This window comes from Stigmatopora argus, chromosome 10 (assembly GCF_051989625.1).
Source record: "Stigmatopora argus isolate UIUO_Sarg chromosome 10, RoL_Sarg_1.0, whole genome shotgun sequence".
NCBI classification, from domain to species: domain Eukaryota; kingdom Metazoa; phylum Chordata; class Actinopteri; order Syngnathiformes; family Syngnathidae; genus Stigmatopora; species Stigmatopora argus.
In genome coordinates, this window is record NC_135396.1 from 13,707,742 (window position 1) to 13,725,458 (window position 17,717).

Below are 17,717 nucleotides of genomic sequence, written 5' to 3' on the forward strand. Positions count from 1 at the left end.
CTACCGCCGCCGGCTGCCACTTGAACGGCGCCATCTTGGGTGCGGTAGCTAAAACGGATACAGACTCAAAAGACGTAAAGTTGGACAAAAACTGGAACCACACACAGGAAGTCTTCCACAAGATGGGGAACTTCTGCAGACTGTGACCAAGGTAGAGAATATGCAGAGTCACTCTTCCAAGCTTATCCGCACAGTTCCTCAGTAGTCTGGAGCTGAAGACAACAGCAGCAGAGCAGAACTCCTCGACTCCGCTTCCGGCCTGGTAAGCGTCGACAGCTCTTCCATCTTATCCCACGATGGAATGGTTGATCAGAAGCGTTGCCTCTTCTCCTGGCACTTTTGTCCAGCTCAGAATCCCCGGCGGTACCGAGGTGTTGCTCCTTCCGCTGCGTATTGTAACAGCTAGTCCCATGTGTATGACAGCTTAGGCATGGCTGAATGGTTGCAAAAAAGAACTGGCAGAAAGAAGCCAGGCTAACAGAACAAAGAAAGTTGTAAAAACATTAAAGTAAAAAGTATAAAGTACAAAGTAAAGTAAAAAGGAATGTATTAAGAAATATTAAAATGCAATTAAAAAAAAGATAGAAGGGCTGTAAATCACGAAAAACATAAGTGTACAGAGCTACTTCCACTGTCTCCCGCGTGAACGACGCCATCTTGGAAAGGAGTATATGATAATCAATTAAGTTGAGAAACTATATATATATATGTATATATTTATATATATATATATATATATATATATATATATATATATATATATATATATTCATACTTCAAACCAATGAATTATTCTTTTTATCAAATAGTCATTAATTTAGGATTTTATGGTTGATACCCATTCAACAAAGTCTGGAACAGGTGGCAAAAAAGAATGTTTAATTGGGGAATGCTCATCAAACACCTGCATGGAACATCACAATTAATTGGGAATAGTTGGGTTCAATGAGTCAAATAGCTAAATCAGCTAAATAGTTAAATCAGCTTCCCTGAATTGCTCAGTCATTCACAAGCAAAAGTAAAGCTGAGGTTCACATCCTTGTGAACACGATTTCCTCAGCGTGCATGTGGGAATTCATAATCTGTGGTCAATAATATTAACATTTTTCTGAGACTGCCACAAATTACATTACAGGAAGGTCATTCATGACTGTCAGGAAGCCATTTGTAAAATTTGCCAAAATTTAGTTTTACTCTTGTTCTTATTGTGACTTATTGCTTTCCCAGTTTCACTCCTACTGTTAGAAATGCTCATTTAAAACAATACCAATACTAAACTGTTTTTTTTTCCGCTTTGGAGTGATTATCACTCAAAATGCAGTAAAAAAAAATGAATCGGTAAGGTACTATACAAATGGGTTGGCGGTGAGAATTTATTCTAAATCCTTGAGCACCGGATGAGTTAGCAGCGGCCCTTGTTCCTGGTCAAAGTTTGCAGAGCTATATTCGTTAGCCTGGAGATTTTTGCTCATAAATATTGAACAAAGGAAAAGAGATCACCTTTATCATGTCCATTCTAGCAAAAACAATCTTGTTTAAAAGGCAGAAATTGATTTTCTCGTGTAGTGGAGGGCCTGCGTGGGTTTTCTCCGGGTGCTCCGGTTTCCTCCCACATTCCAAAGACATGCATGGGCTGATTGGACACTCTAAATAGCCCCTAGGTATGAGTGTGAGCGTGAATGGTTGTTTGTCTCCTTGTGCCCTGTAATTGGCTGCCCACCAATTCAGGGTGTCCCCCGCCTCTGGCCCGAAATCAGCTGGGATAGGCTCCAGCACCCCCGTGACCCTAGTGAGGATAAAGCGGTTCAGAAAATGAGATGGGAAGGGCTTTTGGGTTCAAGAATGTGATTATAGTGACATCTGGTGGCTCCTATTTGACATCCACACAGGCATATATATATAGGCTCCAGCACCCTCCGCGACCCTTGTAAGGATAAAGCGGTTCAGAAAATGAATGAACTCTACTATAGTTCATTCATTCAAAGAGGGATGCTATAGTTACTAAATCATCCCTCTTTGAGTTTAAAGATGCATTACAATTTCATTGTAGTATACACATACTGTTTTATAGCATCAAGACCACAAAAATCACGACTATTCTACGTCATCTTCAAAACATGGACATTGAGTTGGGAGGACAAACCACCTCGTGCAGCACGGTAAGCAAGCCACCATCTTTTCCAAGTTCAATATGGTGGGAGAATATGGGCGTGGTTACGCCTATTGTCGACGCAGCTGCATAAATTAAGCACATGCGCAGTAGCTCCTCCTTTCTAACTTTTTCTATGCTGATGGACGACTAGCACGCCAACGAGGTAAGGTGTAAAGCAATTAACTCGCCTAAGTGCATTTGTATCACGCTACCGGTAGATTTTTTAGGAATCAATTGAGCCAAAAAACGCCAACAAATGTGTTATCTTAATGCCAGGTTGAACACACTGTCGGTAATTTAAGTTTGGGCTCCTTTTCCCCACCGGCTGTGTGCCGTATGTGACTAGTTATATTGGCATTAGCGTCACGATGACGCTTCCCATTTGACTTAAAAAGTATGTTGTCCGTTTTCTCTCCATTATTTAGTCGTGTAAAAAGACTTTTAATCGAATCAAACAAAGCCGAGACATCAACGGACAGTTTGCTGGGTAAATGCTCACTCCAAAATGACATCCAGTGGCACAACTTAGTTCCTTGTGTGTTGTATGAAATGATAGTTTTCACTGTGAGTGCTAAACACCCGTTTCCAATTTGTAATTGTTCTGTTTTCACACAAAAAAATCATTTATACAAATATCGTTAAGCCAACTTTCTCCTAGCTGTTAACGACACTGTATCTTTAATCGCATTGTCCGGAAAAGCGATAATAGCATGCATCACTCACTAATTTATTTTCATTCTTTATCTTGATCGTTTATTAAATTTCTTGTAAGATTTCTCTTTCCTGTAATAATTGTCTTCCTTTTTTAGCATCCAGATGCAGGTCTTCCTGCATGCCCAGAACACTCACAACCTTGAGGTTACAGGAGAGCAGACTTGGCCAGATCAAGGTAAAACTAGTGGGGGGAAAAACCCCACCTAAGCCTATCTGTTGAATCTTCAGTCTCTATATATGATAACTTTAGCTTCTTTTTTTCCTTCCAAGTTTTCTCTTTCAGATCACCCCACAGCTCTTCCTGCATGCCAGAACACTCACACCCTTGAGGTTACAGGAGAGAGGACTGGGCCAGATCAAGGTAAAACTAGTCCCCCCCCCCAAAAAAAAGAACACCTAATCCTGTGTTGAATCTCCAGTCTCTATATATGATAACTTTTGCTTTTTTTCTCTCTCTTTCAGATCACCATGCAGCTCTTCCTGCATGCCAGAACACTGACAACCTTGAGGTTACAGGAGAGAAGACTGAGCCAGATCAAGATAAAACTAGTTTTTAAAAAAACACCTAAGCCTATCTGTTGAATTTCCAGTCTATATATGATAACTTTTGCTTTTTTTTTCTCACATCAGGCCTGTGTCTAGACCAGGGGTGGGCAAACTATTCCACAAAGGGCCGCAGTGGGTCCGGGTTTTCATTCCAACCCATTGAGAGGACACCTTTTCACCAATCTGGTGTCCTACAAGTGCAATCAGTGGATTGCAGTCAAGTGCTTCTTGTTTTCTGCAGAAATCTCATTGGTTAAACTGTCTGTGCTATATTGGTTGGAACAAAAATCTGCACCCACAGCGAACCCTCGAGGACCGGTTTGCCCATCCCTGGTCTAGACTCTGGAGCATCTCCAAGTGATCTTCCTCGCAGGTTGCCTGCTTGAAGATGTGACGTCTCAAAATTTTGCTCTTTGGAGAATGCTGGCAGGCTTATGTGAGGTTAATGTATTTGTTTATTGTAGAGTATCCAAGTATTCATCCAAATTAAATTAAATCTTAACATTATCTTGTGTAACTCAATGATCTGATATCTAATCTATTTTGTAAATTATATCACCTTGGTGAGATTTCACTGAACATAAATTGTTGTTTCCCCCCTCTTATATAGGTAAAGTCCACTGCTCTCTGGCTCATGCTGGCAAAGTGAGGCAACAGACCGTTAAGATAAGGATATTAGAAACTTTTAATCATAACATTAAATGTTGGAGCAGCAATTTATTTTGTTATATTTCTTAGTGTTTTTATGTTTTCTGGCAATATTTTATTCCAAGTCCTTTTTTCTTTAAAAAAAGACATACATACAGATTTTTAACTGTTGTCTTATATCTGCAGGTGGAGAAAGAACCAACTGGCCATACCAACATCACTTGAATTTTTATTGAAAGAGAAATACATTCACTTATATGACAATTTACACCTGATTAGTGTGCATCTGTTAACACAGATGTACCACAAAGAAATGAAATAAACACACAAATTTCACTTACGAATTCAACATCACGAATCTTGGTCTTCATGACCATACAATAAATGTAGAGTCCACTACTTGAAGGTGCTGTAGGTCCAAATGTTAAATATATACAAGACAACAATCTTAAGATTTGCTCTCAAGTAACATTACATGAACTTTTAAGGTTGCAACTGAAGTGATTTGTTAAATAATGAAAACAGACAATAGGCATTTTCCTAGCTTTAAATCAATGTGTAACTTGAATATTAGAAGAAAATCTTATGTAAACAGCAATATCTTTCACACAAGGAACTTACTCAATAACTGTAAATGTGACCCTGATGTTCCTACGATCTATTGTTACTATTTGGAATAAGCAAATGAGCCAACATTTGGTTTTGAGAATGTGGAAATATGCTCAATACGTATTTGTGTACATCGATATCAATCAAGCAGTTAAAACCTGCCAACTATAATCTCTCAGTGGCCCGTTTACTCCAATAGGAATGTCCAACCAGTGTTCCTCTGGGATGTATGTGAGCAGTGACAGACAGAAAACAAAACCTCCACAGACATTAAGTGACAGCAGTTATGTACGGAGCATTTGTCACGTTGGCTGATCACTTGGTGCTCGCAGCTTTGGAAGCTGGCACACTTGGTGAGAAGACAAGTGTGAAGAATTGAGCATGCAAACTTGTGTGTAGTGTGGAAGCATATCCATGTCACATGATCTCTAAGAGCCAGTCAAAAAAGTTCAGGAGAGACATGTCCTGACTCTCCTCATGAAGTTTACAGAATTGAAGCACAGCACTGAACAAGTCTGAAATCCGCCATGACTTCTGCGACATCAGATGGACCACCTTCTGGAACTGAGATAACATGTACCAGTCAGATGTAAAATAGACACTCAGGGCTGCCAACCTCCGTTGACCCCATTTCAGGAGTACCCTTGTCCCCGGAGTGAATGCGTTTCACGCAAAATCAATGTAAAAAATAATATTTTTGCAAACTATTGAAAAAGTGTAGCATAATGAAAATAAGTTTATCTTTGTGTTTGGGTTCTTCTACATGGGTTTTACTGTCAGTAATTGCACCATTTGTCATGCTGAAGTCGCACATGCTTGTTGTGCAATGTGCAAATGTCGGTCCTTTTGGAGACGGCGTCAACATGGGATATTTTGTCGAATGAGAAGCAATAAATTTCTGCGTGTGTCTGGATTCTTAAAAAAAATCATCCAATTTGCGCTTATTCTGAGGAGGCATATTGATAAGACTTCCCAGTGCTGTGTACGCCTACTTCCTGCAGAACAACCCTGCAAATGATAGGATTTTTTTCAAAACAAAAGACTGGTGGTTTAGTCAGCCTTAATAATACTTACTTCCCTTATGAAAAAAAAAAAAAAAAATCGAAAAATTTAAAGCGATTCTGAATCGATTGCCAGGCTGAAGTCGCACAAGAAAATCGTTCATCAGAACTTGTAACTCGAATTATTCACAATGCACTTGTGTTAGCGAATTCTTCCAGTTTACAGTGCAGTTAAATCAATATGTCGGAAGCCGTATTGATGGTGTGAATTTTGGGGCATTTAAATTGGAAATTTGGTAGTTTTCTGAAATGGTTGCTTAAAAAAATGTAAGTGAACATTTTTGGGGATTTAGGGAGGTTGTTTGAATTGCATTTCCGGAGAAACTCCCCAAATTCCGGAGTAGTTGGCAGCCCTGAACACAGCTTTTACTCAATGTGAATATGTATCTACCTTTGTGGCCTTTGTTTCTTTGGACCTTTTGAAGTAGAGAGCAGGAAGGCCCAGTTCAGAAGCAGCAATCCACTGCAGAGCTACTGTGACATCTGTTTCCAAACAGTCTGCTTCTAGGTCACAGTTTAGCACGAGGACTTCCCTGACATTATCGGCAACATCTCCTGCTGTCCTGGCTGAGCCACTCTCTGAAATGTCGCTCATAAATTAGTCAACACAATCCCCAGTAGAATTTTCACAATGCAATCTGTTAATTTTAACAGCAGCCTTCAGCCGCTGTTGACTGTTTACGAAACAAAGATGGATCTGTTCAGCAGAAAGTTCATACTTACCAAAGCAGCTGTCTTTGGTTCCTACTTGGTCACCTTTCTCTGACTCTACACTATGAAAACAAAAGCACAGGAGTGTGAGTATACACATCCAAATGAAACTGCAAGTTTACATCCAATTTGCAAAAACATACTTTTTTTGTCTCAATGTCTGAAGCCAAATCTGACAAATTTCTCATGGCAATATTACTGAAATTAATTAATCTGGTTAATTGCCACAATAATGGGGGAGATTTTTTGGGAGATTTTTATATTATTTTATTAGAGGACTAAAGCTTACATCCACAAAATTGATTGCCTTTTAAAGAGCATGGGGATGTCCAGATGAATAGGTAATAGTCTTGGAAGCTACTGATAGGTTAATTGAGAACATATCATGTAACGAGGGCATATCTGGGGAGGTGTTAAAGGCCATACCCCAAAAGACTCTGGTTCCTTGTTTGAAATCATGAGAAAATCAAATGAAATCAGAGAAGAATCATGGAGTTCAATACGTCTGTCTCATCCTTGGGTCCAATTTTTAGATGCTTGAGGGTCCCATGTTCTTCTGTTCAATCAAATACTGTAATACCTCGACATACGAGTGCCCCGGCATACGAGCAATTTGAGATACGTGTAAAGTTTCGAGCAAATATTTATTTTGACATACGAGGCAAATTTTGATAAACGAGCATACAGCGGACGTGAGAGGCTGCTCATAATAACATCATGGGCACTGTCTTTCTGGTCGCAACACCCTCGTGAAATGTCTCACTGGGCGGAGCGCTGCATTTTTTCAGTGTTTTTTTTCCCGTTAGTTAATGCGAATGGCGGAGCTTGTTTGCTAATACGAGAGGAGTACTACTTCCTGGGCAAGTTGGCAAGTGGTCGTACGTTATCCTATTGTGAGGACATTTGTGTGCATCATTTTGGGAATATTTTGAAGGGAAGACAAAAGCAAACAACCCTCGATAGGTTGCATCTGAAAGTCAGGGTGGAGGCGGGGAAAATAGAGCCAAGAAAGGTATAAAAAAATTAAAATAAAATTAGAATTAAGTTTAGTGTACGGTTAGATTAAACGTATTTTTGAGTGTGTCTGCATCGTAATCCAAGTTCATTTAAATTTGACAAATGTGGGAATCAACCCCTGAACAAAAGATAAAAGACCTTGGAAGACACTGGATGGAGCTGTTAAGAAAGTATTATTATCCACAGCGAAACAAGTCCTGTATGGACTGATGCCACTGACCAAAAATGAAGCCATTATTTCTATGGCACATTAAAAACCAGATTACATTTTACAAAAAGATACCAAGACCAAGAGCTTGACTGCTGGAGTCCATGGTGGTCTGATGAAACTAAAGTGGAACTGTTTGGTCAAATAAAAGGATGACATATTTTAGACCTGAGAACACTATACCACCTAAGCATGGAAGTTGCAACATCATGTTGTGGGACAGATAACTATGCAGAAACTGGAGCTCTTCATAAAATAGAATCTTGCAAAAAGAATATTAAATAGAGATATTAAGACAGGGGTGGCCAAGTCCAGTCCTCGAGAGCCCCTATCCAGTCTGTTTTCCATGTCTCCCTCCACCAACACACCTGAATCAAATAATCGGGATCCATATGAAGCTTCTGGATAGCTTACTGATGAGTTGATCATTTGATTCAGGTGTGCTAGAGGAGGGTGATATGGAAAACAGACTAGATAGGGGGTCTCGAGGACCAGACCTGGCCACCCCTGTGTTTAGGCAACATCTCAAGACATCAGCCAGGAAGCCAAAACTTGGGTGTAAATGAGTCTTCATTGACCCGAAGCTTAGTACTGCCAAAATGATTAAAAATGATAGTATAAGTATAAGAAAAGCAATGTCTTTCAGTAGCCTTACAAAGCCTTGATCTGAATACCGTTGGAAATTCTTTGGCGGATCTGAAAAGGCATGTGACATACTACTTGACTGAGTTGTATATGTCATAATACATTTTTTTAAGTTCTCTTCTCCAAAAAATATTTCCTTTGAATTTGTGACATTATAATTTGAATAATCTTGACTGACCTGAAACAGGAGAAATGTACTCTAATTTGCCTTCAGACAGTGAGACAAAAAAATAAAGTTCTATTTTTGCAGAGTATGTAAACGTCTGGGCTCAAATTACAGAGCGTGTGCTGCAGATTGAAGAAAGCAAACAGTAGCAGTAGTAGCATCAGTTTTAAAGTTTAAAATCATGACACAAGGCCAAAGATTATTTTGTAATTAACTACTGTATTTCTTGACATACATTACATGATCTACAAATACAGGAAGCTTTTTAATTCTATCACAATACTTAATGTTTTATCATAATGTTGGCAGTTTGACAAATTTCCCATGAGAAGATAAATCATTTGAGTCATCTCATTGTCCAATAAGAGCTTCAGTCAGTATCAGTGTGGAAAAAAAGTGACAGTTACCCCATTTCTGTGCTACGAGATGGCACATCAGAGAAAGTATCCAGATCACCCACACCTACGCTTGAGCCGCTGCTGGTCTCATTCCTAGAAACCATTAAGGGGAAAAAAGAATATCATTTGTATCTTGTGTCTGTAAATCTTGCCTAATAACTGTCAAAGGTGTGCAGTTGGCAATATCATATTGCATTGACTGGAAATTCTAGTGCATACAGCAGTTCCAGGAGAGAGTAGTAATATTCGTGGTTAAAGAGCTGGTAATATTGGAACCACAGCAAGGCTGCCTGAGGATGAGATTTGGAGGAAGCTGGCATGGGATTAATGGACTAGGCTGCTAACCATGCCGTTGTATCGCATGGTTTGGGAATGATGCATTAAACACGTTGATGGAGAAGTCAGAAGGAGCTGCATGTGATAGGATGGTGCGTTGCACGAGTGAAATCACAAGAAATATTTTCAACAAAACACAAGCCACAGAAAACCAGCAATTGACGTAATTTGCTAAAAAAAAGGACAATGTTCCAAAGCAAGAAGTTTGGAGTTTGAAGTCAAACGCTCTCCAGTGACAAAAGCAGAGCGAGTTTGAATGTATTCCAGGGCCTAGTGTAGGTGCTTTTTGAAGCTTGCTGACTGACCAAGCTGGCATGAAATCGGAAGCAAAAGCGGGGAGTAAATTCAGCACTGGCACAAAAGAGCACTGTATCAGCAGCTAAAGGCCAATGACGGTGAGGTGACAAAAGGAGCAGCAGCCTCATTAGCAGTTATGAGGAAACAATAGTCACTGACCCCTCACTCAGGTGGATAAAACTACTGGTCTCATCAGGGGGGTCATCCTCTGTGTTTACATGGGACCAGCTTCCTGTACTCTCCTCACTGCTAGCACTCATTGAACGCTTGTCCCTCTTCACTACTCTTGCCGCAATGACAGCTGGTCTCTCCCTTTCACTGCTGGGAGAGCAAGATTATAAGTGAGATCATGGACACAAATGCCACTGCCAATAGCCACTGGTGGTCTAATGTATTCTCAGCGCATTACACAAAAAAGGTAGCTAATTTGTCATCATATCTCACGCATCAACAAACTGCATTCCTCAAGGGCATGCATATATTTTTGATGCTTTTATTCCACTGATGAAGAAGTCATTATCGAATATTTGAGCGCTGTCAACCTTCATTTCAACCCTCCAAGAGAAAAATGAACAACTGTGGCGGTCTTGCATAACATTGACTCATAGATTTTAACTCTTGCGCCTCTATTCTTATTTATGAATCAGGATATTGTCATTTGAGGATTAGCATTCCATGAAAACAAGGCAAAGAAACAGCACATTGCAAAAGCTACTTTTGTCACATTTCTGCAAATGTCAATCTAATTTGTATCTATCAAGAGATGCATTGTTCCAAACTACTTTAATAGCACCATTTTTAGGTTCATTTGAAACCAAGTTGCGCAAAGTACAGTGACAACCTTCATTAGCCACGCAACATTAAAATGCATTGTCTTTCTACAGGTCATTACTTCATTTGAAAGCCATTTAAAAACACTGGATTTTATGCAAAGTGGCCTTATTTCAAGTGTTATTTGCCTAATTATAAGTAAAAAAACAACTGAAACCCGACTGCAAAAATAAAGATGAGCAACAGCATCCGTTGGATTAGGACCAAAACATTGACTTAATGTTTGCCAGCTGCAGACATATGTGTAGACTATGATTTACTTTAAAATAGATAATTGGAGTGCTTGCCATTAGATTAAATATTTCAAAACCAGAAGGTCCTCAAACCCATAGTTATTCAAGTTAAATTAAAAGACTGTTTTGATCAAATGCACAGGCAAAATAATAATAATTTTAACCCCCAAAAATGTGGAAAAATAACTTCAATAAAAACAGATATTTCCAAGAAGTACACAAGATTGATTAGAGCAGACATTTTAAATACCAGAACTGTTTTAGCCAATCAATTTTAAAAAAGAAGAAGTATTTCAGATTGTCTGCCATTGCTTGTGAGTCAGGTCTATCCACCATTTCCTAGGCCATTGCAATGTTATTTGCAGGAGAGTCTTCACTTAAATATATACTGATTTGGTTCAGAGAGAGAGAAAAAATATGAAAATGTTGCTAATTTTCTCTCACTCCTGTCGCTGTATTTTGATCTGTGTAGCCATAGTTTGGTTCTGTGTGGTATTTCTGTGGGTCCCAGTCTGCTGCTTTGCTGTGCTACTACTGTGCCCCCAGTCATGTAGTATATTGACCTTTCACACACAGATTTTATATGTGAATTTTATCATTAATTTGTTCATTTTGTGAACCGCTTCATCCTCAGTAGGGTCGCGGGGGCTGTGTAGCCTATTCCAGCTGACTCCAGGCCAGGGGCCTGAATCGGTGGCCAGCCGATCGCAGGGCACAAGGAGACGGACAACCATGCACACTCACACATATACGTAGGGGAAATTTAGAGTGTCCAATCAGCCTAACATGCATGTTTTTGGAATTTGGGAGGAAACCGGAGTGCCCGGAGGAAACCCGTGCAGGCCCGGGGAGAACATGCAAACTCCACACAGCTGGATCGACCAGGATTTGAACCCAGGACCCCAGAGCTGTGAGGCGGACATGCTAAACACTCAACCAACGGGTCGCCCCATGTGATTTTTTTTTGCTTAAAATAAATACCTGAAGAATCCTGGCCGCAGCTCATAAGTTACCCCCAGCACAATTAACATGGCAGTGCCAATAAATTGTGTCATTTTGTATTATTATATTATTTTCTCCATTCTCATAGACCTAGAAAATGTAATACTTGTGTATTTAGGTGCTTTAAGGAACGATTATTAACTGTCATTTATCCCAAACCCTGTTGTTCCCTTGAATTTCATTTCATTCTTGGATAAAGTGTATTTTTTATTTTTTAATCTCAGTAGTCCTACCTGTTGCAGTTGGCGGTGATCCTTTCAGTACGCTTGGTAACTGGCATCTCCGGTGGTTGTTCTAGAGGTTGATCTTCCCTTTCATGAGTATCATCCTCAATATGGATCACTGGCACATCGGGCCTTGGGCCTCTAATACAGGATGTATTGAAGTCACCTGCCCCTGATATCAACCCAGTTTGTTCTTGACTTGACCTACCCCGACTACAGTTTAAGTGGGATTGCTTGAAACCCCTCCTTCTCTCACCAACAGGCATTTGCATTTGTGAGTGTGTTCCGCTTGTGCCCCGAGCAACATTTTGCTGATCTCCAGCAGTTGTTTTACCTATATCTACAATGTCAGCTGCCAGGCGATTGGCAAACTGTTGAACGTGGGCCTGGCAATCTCCTGCAGAGTCCAGGTCAATACTGTCGTCTGGATCAACAATAATCTTGTTTTTTCGCATCAAGGATTCAATAGAACTGGACCAGGTATCATGGATTAGCATATCGGTAATCTGGTCAGTCTGTCCAATTTGATAGAGGCATGAGTCTGACTTGCACAGTCCTGTTGCTGCTACTGAGTTAGAAGGGAAGATATTCAGAACCTCCCCATGTACATTTCGGGGAAATCCATCAAATGAATTCGCTTTAATCGGTGAATTGACAGTCAGTCTTGAATCGGAGGAGCGCCTGTCTGGGACTGATGACTGTCGTATACAAAAGGGAGTCCGAGAAGTTGGAGGGAACAAGCTGTTACTCCACTCTTTAGTCTTTGCAATACCACGCTCTTTGTTTTCTTTATCCATGTCTCGGAGCATAAACCTGTAGAACTCTTCTGTGATGCTCTCAGTGCTAGACTGTTTGGACAGACATGTTGCAGTCCTGACATTAAGGTGGCCATTTTTCCTGGATGCTGCCTGTTGCACAGCTGCAGCCAGAATGCTGCTGGCGTTTTTCCCTGCATAGTAGTCCAAAAGAAGGTCAAAGCCTCTGCCCTCATTCTCCATCTGGTTCACCATGAACCGTGAAAATTCATCTGTGATGCTCTCACAACTTGATTGCTTGGAAATAGAGCTACCACGGCTCAGGTTCTGGCCTAAACGACAACCAGGGCCAAGGGTGTTTGGAGTACCTGAGGCATCTGCATCTTCCTCTGGAATGCTTTCATAACTAGAAGCCTTCCCACGGCTCCACCTTTCACATTGCAATCTGCTACGTGGCTGGCCTGATTTGGAAGTGTCCACCACGTTAAGCTCAGGGCAGTTCATGATTCTGGCAGTGACTTCTGAGGCAAAAAGGGCAAATGGATCCTGTAGTTCATCAGGGTTGACCGACTCATCCACCACACGATTCACTAGCCGCTCCATTAACTCTGGTTGCTCTTCAGTTTTCTTTTTGATCTCACTGAGTCGTGGTGCACGATGTTTCTTAGAGGAGACATTGCTCTGAACTTCTTTCCTTCGGAGTACTGTTCGGCAAGCAGGAATTAAGAAAGTATCTGATCCCTCTGTTGATGTTCCTTTGAGAGCACAGAACCAAGGCTGTTTCCCAGTAGAATTTTCAAGACAGATGGCAGCTAGTTCTGTGGCCATTGATACCACTGTAGCAGCCAAATCATCAGCATAACAAGTAATAGGTGTCCTACTCTCTGAGTCCATTCTCGAAGACAAGAGTGAGCTGTAAGAGTTCAATGAAGACTGTGGGGTGAGCGTAGATTGTCTGCTGTCATTTCCTGTCATAAATCGGCCCTGCCTCTCTGTACCATGAACTGGGATTTCACTCAATGGGACTCTGACAGTAGTTGTGTCCTGGTGGCCAGACCCTTCTTTTTCAGATACAGCACACCTTAACTGTGTGCAGCATGAATGTGGCTGCTGCTCTTTGCTGTAAGCAGTAAAAACAGATGCAGTGGCACTTTCTTCAAGCACATTTGTGTGAATTCCAGGATACATATTAAGCCTGTCTCTACTTTCGCACATTCCAGAATGTTTGTCAGTGTTAGTGGATTGCTTATAACTTGCTAGACCTTGTAATTGACTTAATGGAACATTGCCTGCCTTTGTGGCAATATGCTCTTTGGAACAAGTATCAAGGTCCTGTGTCTCAAACGAGCCTTTATCAATTTTTGAAATATGACTTATCTTTTTCTGTGCCTGGCAAAGGATCTCAAACAGCAAATTGTTTACACTGTCCTGTAGAAGAACTTGTATGCTTGATGCATCTTTCTCAGTCCCCTCCACTTCTTTTTGCTTTTTAGCTTTTTGTAATGCATGTTTAAAAAGACTGTCAGCAACCTCGCTGATTAATTCATCCATTTCTCTTTCTTCAGTGTAGGTTTTTTTGGGGCAAGTGATACCATCAACTATCTTGTTATGTGTGGACTCCAGGAGGTCAGCGACACTCCGGTAACCATGCGGATAAGTCAGGACCTCGACTGCTTCCCTATAAAGCACTTCAGCAATATTTGCACGAAATGCTTCCACACTGGTACCTTGTGCAACACTGCAATGTAGCGTAAAGGCTGCAGATGTTTGGGCAGCTGATATTAACCCTTGAGGTGTTGTGTAGGCTGCCCGTACACGTTTGTCATTATTGACACCCTCCCCTGACTTCTCTGTAAGCTTCAATGCTGTAACAGCACCAGCAACCTGAGCCATGCCACACATTGCTGAGGAAAAAGAGAAGTCCTCTTTCTTCTCTGTTTTCTGTATCTCCTCTTCTGTGTCTTCTTCCGAAGTTAAATCCGTATTGAGATTTCTTACTAGCTGTGGGGATGTTATGGTTCCAATAACATTGGCAGCACAAGCCAAAGCCACCTCTACAGGTTTAGATGGAAGTTCTCCATTGTGGTGAGGAGCGTAAACCTTATTTTCTGGCATCTCAATGTCTTTAGTGGTGACATCCTGATCGGGAATATTTGAGACCTGATTATCTGGCCACTCTGTGGTTCCATCTGTAGTGTCTGGGCTTTGAACAATGACAATTTTTGGAAGTTCAAAAGAGCAAGCGCGGTGCTGGGAAGGCTGATTTCTCTTTGAAAGTACAATGTTGGAGTGACAGGGTGAGTGTGACACACTGACTGCAGCCTCAGAAATGAAGGGGGTTTCATCTTGAGAAAGGCGTATGAAGGCATCTTGTAGAACTGACTCTGCTAGATTGGTGGCATAGTGACCAGCTGATTCCTTTGTGTATAGGTTGTCCCGCTGATGTGCTTCCCTTCTTGTTTCTGCATCTTCTCTGTTCTGATGATGGACCAGCTGTCCTCGTTGACCTGTGACAATAGCATATTTCTGTGCAACTTCTACTGATCTCTCGACTCTTTTACAAAGCTCCGCCTCTGTGGACAGAAAGGGGAAAAATGAAGCCAGTAGCCAGGTTAAATATCAAATGAGGCTCTTTGAGGTGTTAATTTAGAAGTTTATTGTTCTCCTAGTAGTTCGCAATGTAGAACAGTCAATAGTTTGGTCAGTTCGTGATAGGGCGTATTCACATCAGGAAAGTTCATAGTTTGCTTTTTTTGGGCTGGAACAAAATCCAATGGACCCCTTTTTGGCTTGGTGTGGTTCCAATTTAGATTGCAATTCTTCCAATATCCCAGGACTTGACAACAAACCCGTGAGCATCCATTTCTCTCTCATTTCACTGTATACTTGAACGAGAGACCCGAGCTTTGTATACCCAAACCTTTCCATGTTACTATACTGACAAGAAAAATAATTGTCATATTATTCTGTCTGATAATATTCATATTAGAAAATGAAAATGCCCACACTTTTTCATATTATAGTATGTAGATGGGTTTGACTGAAAGAATGCTACAATTTTGTTCGACCATTTTTTTCCATCTGTTCCCTGCAGAATCACCTCTCTTCCCAATGATTTTTCTATCGTTTTAATTAAAATATTTTATTTCAGCAGCATGCACTGATTAGTACGCCAAATTACATTTCTGAGATCAAGCAAGATGATTGTTGTCATATTCTATGTAGTGATTTTTATGTGCAATGTGCACTGTACGTAAATGCACAATTACAGTTCAATAGAGAAAATCTAAAACGTCAAAGATTAGAGTAGTAGTGGGGAGCACATCTCTTCGCGCAGTTTCTGGCTTCAAATCTATGCTATACAATTTGTGTGAATTGTGTTTTTTCCATATAAGCGATGGGGATGAGAGGTATAGTTTTAAGATGGCAAGAGAAAGCATGTTCAAAATTAAGGATTCCGTCAAAACTCACCATTTCTGAAACCGTCATCCTCGCTATCATCTCCCATGTGTTCTGAAGCTGTCAAAAAGTCTTCTTCTATGGATGAAACTGAACGATTAGTGTCATCATCAACCCGTTGTCTTATTTGCCCTTGTTGAAACTGTCTTTCTTTTCCCCACTGAAAGCCAGCAAGGAATCTGTTGATCTCAAAGATGATGCTTGGTTGGGTAAAGCGTCTCTGCTCAGAACGTTGAACCAGACACACACCTTTACTTCTTTGCAGCTGTTAAGGACCAGGAACAAAATAAATGCAATAGTCAATTGTGGAAAATGTTACATTTTTCTTGATACATGTCAACTTGTTGAGTTTCTCTAATGTTTGAAAGGCCACAAAATGACCTAAGAGCACCTGGGAAGAGACTGTTGGGCGTGTGTGGCAAGTGTTAGATCCGTCAAAGCCACTGAGGAGGAGGATCTCATTTTCTTTTGGCTGGTGAGCAGTTACTAATTCCAAAAACGTTGGCAGATCTGAAGTCACCTGTGCCAGTTTCTGTGGAGAAGAGACATAGGTTTGCATTACTCCCTTTGAATTGACCCATAATTTGTAGCCACCTACATGATGGGAGATGAACACTGATTTCCTGTAACGCCCACTCAAAGCAGCTACAAAATCTGTTTGTTATACAAACAAATCAACCCTGATAATGACCTTGTGTCCATGGTAACTATGTAAGTGTCATGTGGAACTAGCATGTAGGGTTAAATGTAGATATTTACAAAAAGTGGGCGTAAGTACATGTGAGAAGACAAAAAAAAATAAGACTTTCCCTCACCTTTCTGTTTGTTTCATTTTTCTGTGAGTCAAGATTCACAAAACAAATCTGGAAAAAACACAGAAGGGAAAGGTAAGTAATTGCTTTAGTTTTTTGTTGTTGCTGCGTACCAGTATTTGTGTTTGTAGCAGATACCAAGCTTCACATTGAACTTGACAGGATGTTGGAGTCCGTTAAGATCATTTAAAGTAGACATAATGGCATCAGACATGGAATTTGGGAATTTTCCAGCATGTAATGAATGAAAGTGACTGTTTACTACCATAAGATAGACCAGCCTTCCCTGTATTGACTGACAGTATCTGTGCCTAAATTTTTTTTCATTGGTTCTTTTCTGAACCGCTTTATCCTCATTAGGGTCACAGGGGGTACTGGAGCCTATCCCAGCTGACACCGGACCAGCGGCGGGGAAACCGGAGTACCTGGAGAAAACCCATGCAGGCCCATGGAGAACATGCAAAGTCCATACAGCTGGACCGACCTGAATTTGAACCCAGGTGGAGATACTAACCACTATACTCATTTTTTAATCTTCAATATCATTGCATAAAGTGTCTAGTGTTGTATTGTTTTGATGCTCTCAATCTCTTTCAACTCCTAATTTCTATTATCTTTGAAGAGGGGTGGTACATTTGTAATTACTAATAAAGTTTTTGAGGAAGCACAGATAAGAAATGTACCGTCTGGTAAAAGCAATATGGTAGGGTACTATTCATTGAGATCGCAAATAAATGTTCCTTGATAAACTACGACCCTGCTAAATATCAACCAACAAAAGTACTTTGTTTTTTATTAGCCATATGAAAATAATAGGGCTATTTATGTATGCATTATTAGATTAGATTAGATTCGATAACTTTATTCATCCCGTATTCGGGAAATTTCATTGT

The 17,717-nt window shown here is 40.5% G+C and overlaps 1 protein-coding gene across 2 annotated transcripts in view; it reads right to left on the reverse strand.

Annotated features, from left to right (window-relative positions):
* Positions 1-4,276: 4,276 nt before the first annotated feature.
* sphkap (SPHK1 interactor, AKAP domain containing) overlaps positions 4,277-17,717 on the reverse strand; it is a 34,893-nt gene continuing 21,452 nt past the window's right edge. The window contains exons 4-12 of one of the 2 annotated variants that reach the window (XM_077611523.1): positions 16,828-16,875; positions 16,404-16,544; positions 16,025-16,277; positions 11,808-15,126; positions 9,668-9,829; positions 8,885-8,968; positions 6,454-6,503; positions 6,122-6,309; positions 4,277-5,233 (exon numbers count right to left, since the gene is read on the reverse strand). In XM_077611523.1, the coding sequence (XP_077467649.1) occupies positions 5,087-5,233; positions 6,122-6,309; positions 6,454-6,503; positions 8,885-8,968; positions 9,668-9,829; positions 11,808-15,126; positions 16,025-16,277; positions 16,404-16,544; positions 16,828-16,875 (4,392 nt within the window). In that variant the 3' untranslated portion in view covers positions 4,277-5,086. The remainder of the gene's footprint in view (positions 5,234-6,121; positions 6,310-6,453; positions 6,504-8,884; positions 8,969-9,667; positions 9,830-11,807; positions 15,127-16,024; positions 16,278-16,403; positions 16,545-16,827; positions 16,876-17,717) is intronic. The other variant, XM_077611524.1, reaches the window with a different exon arrangement.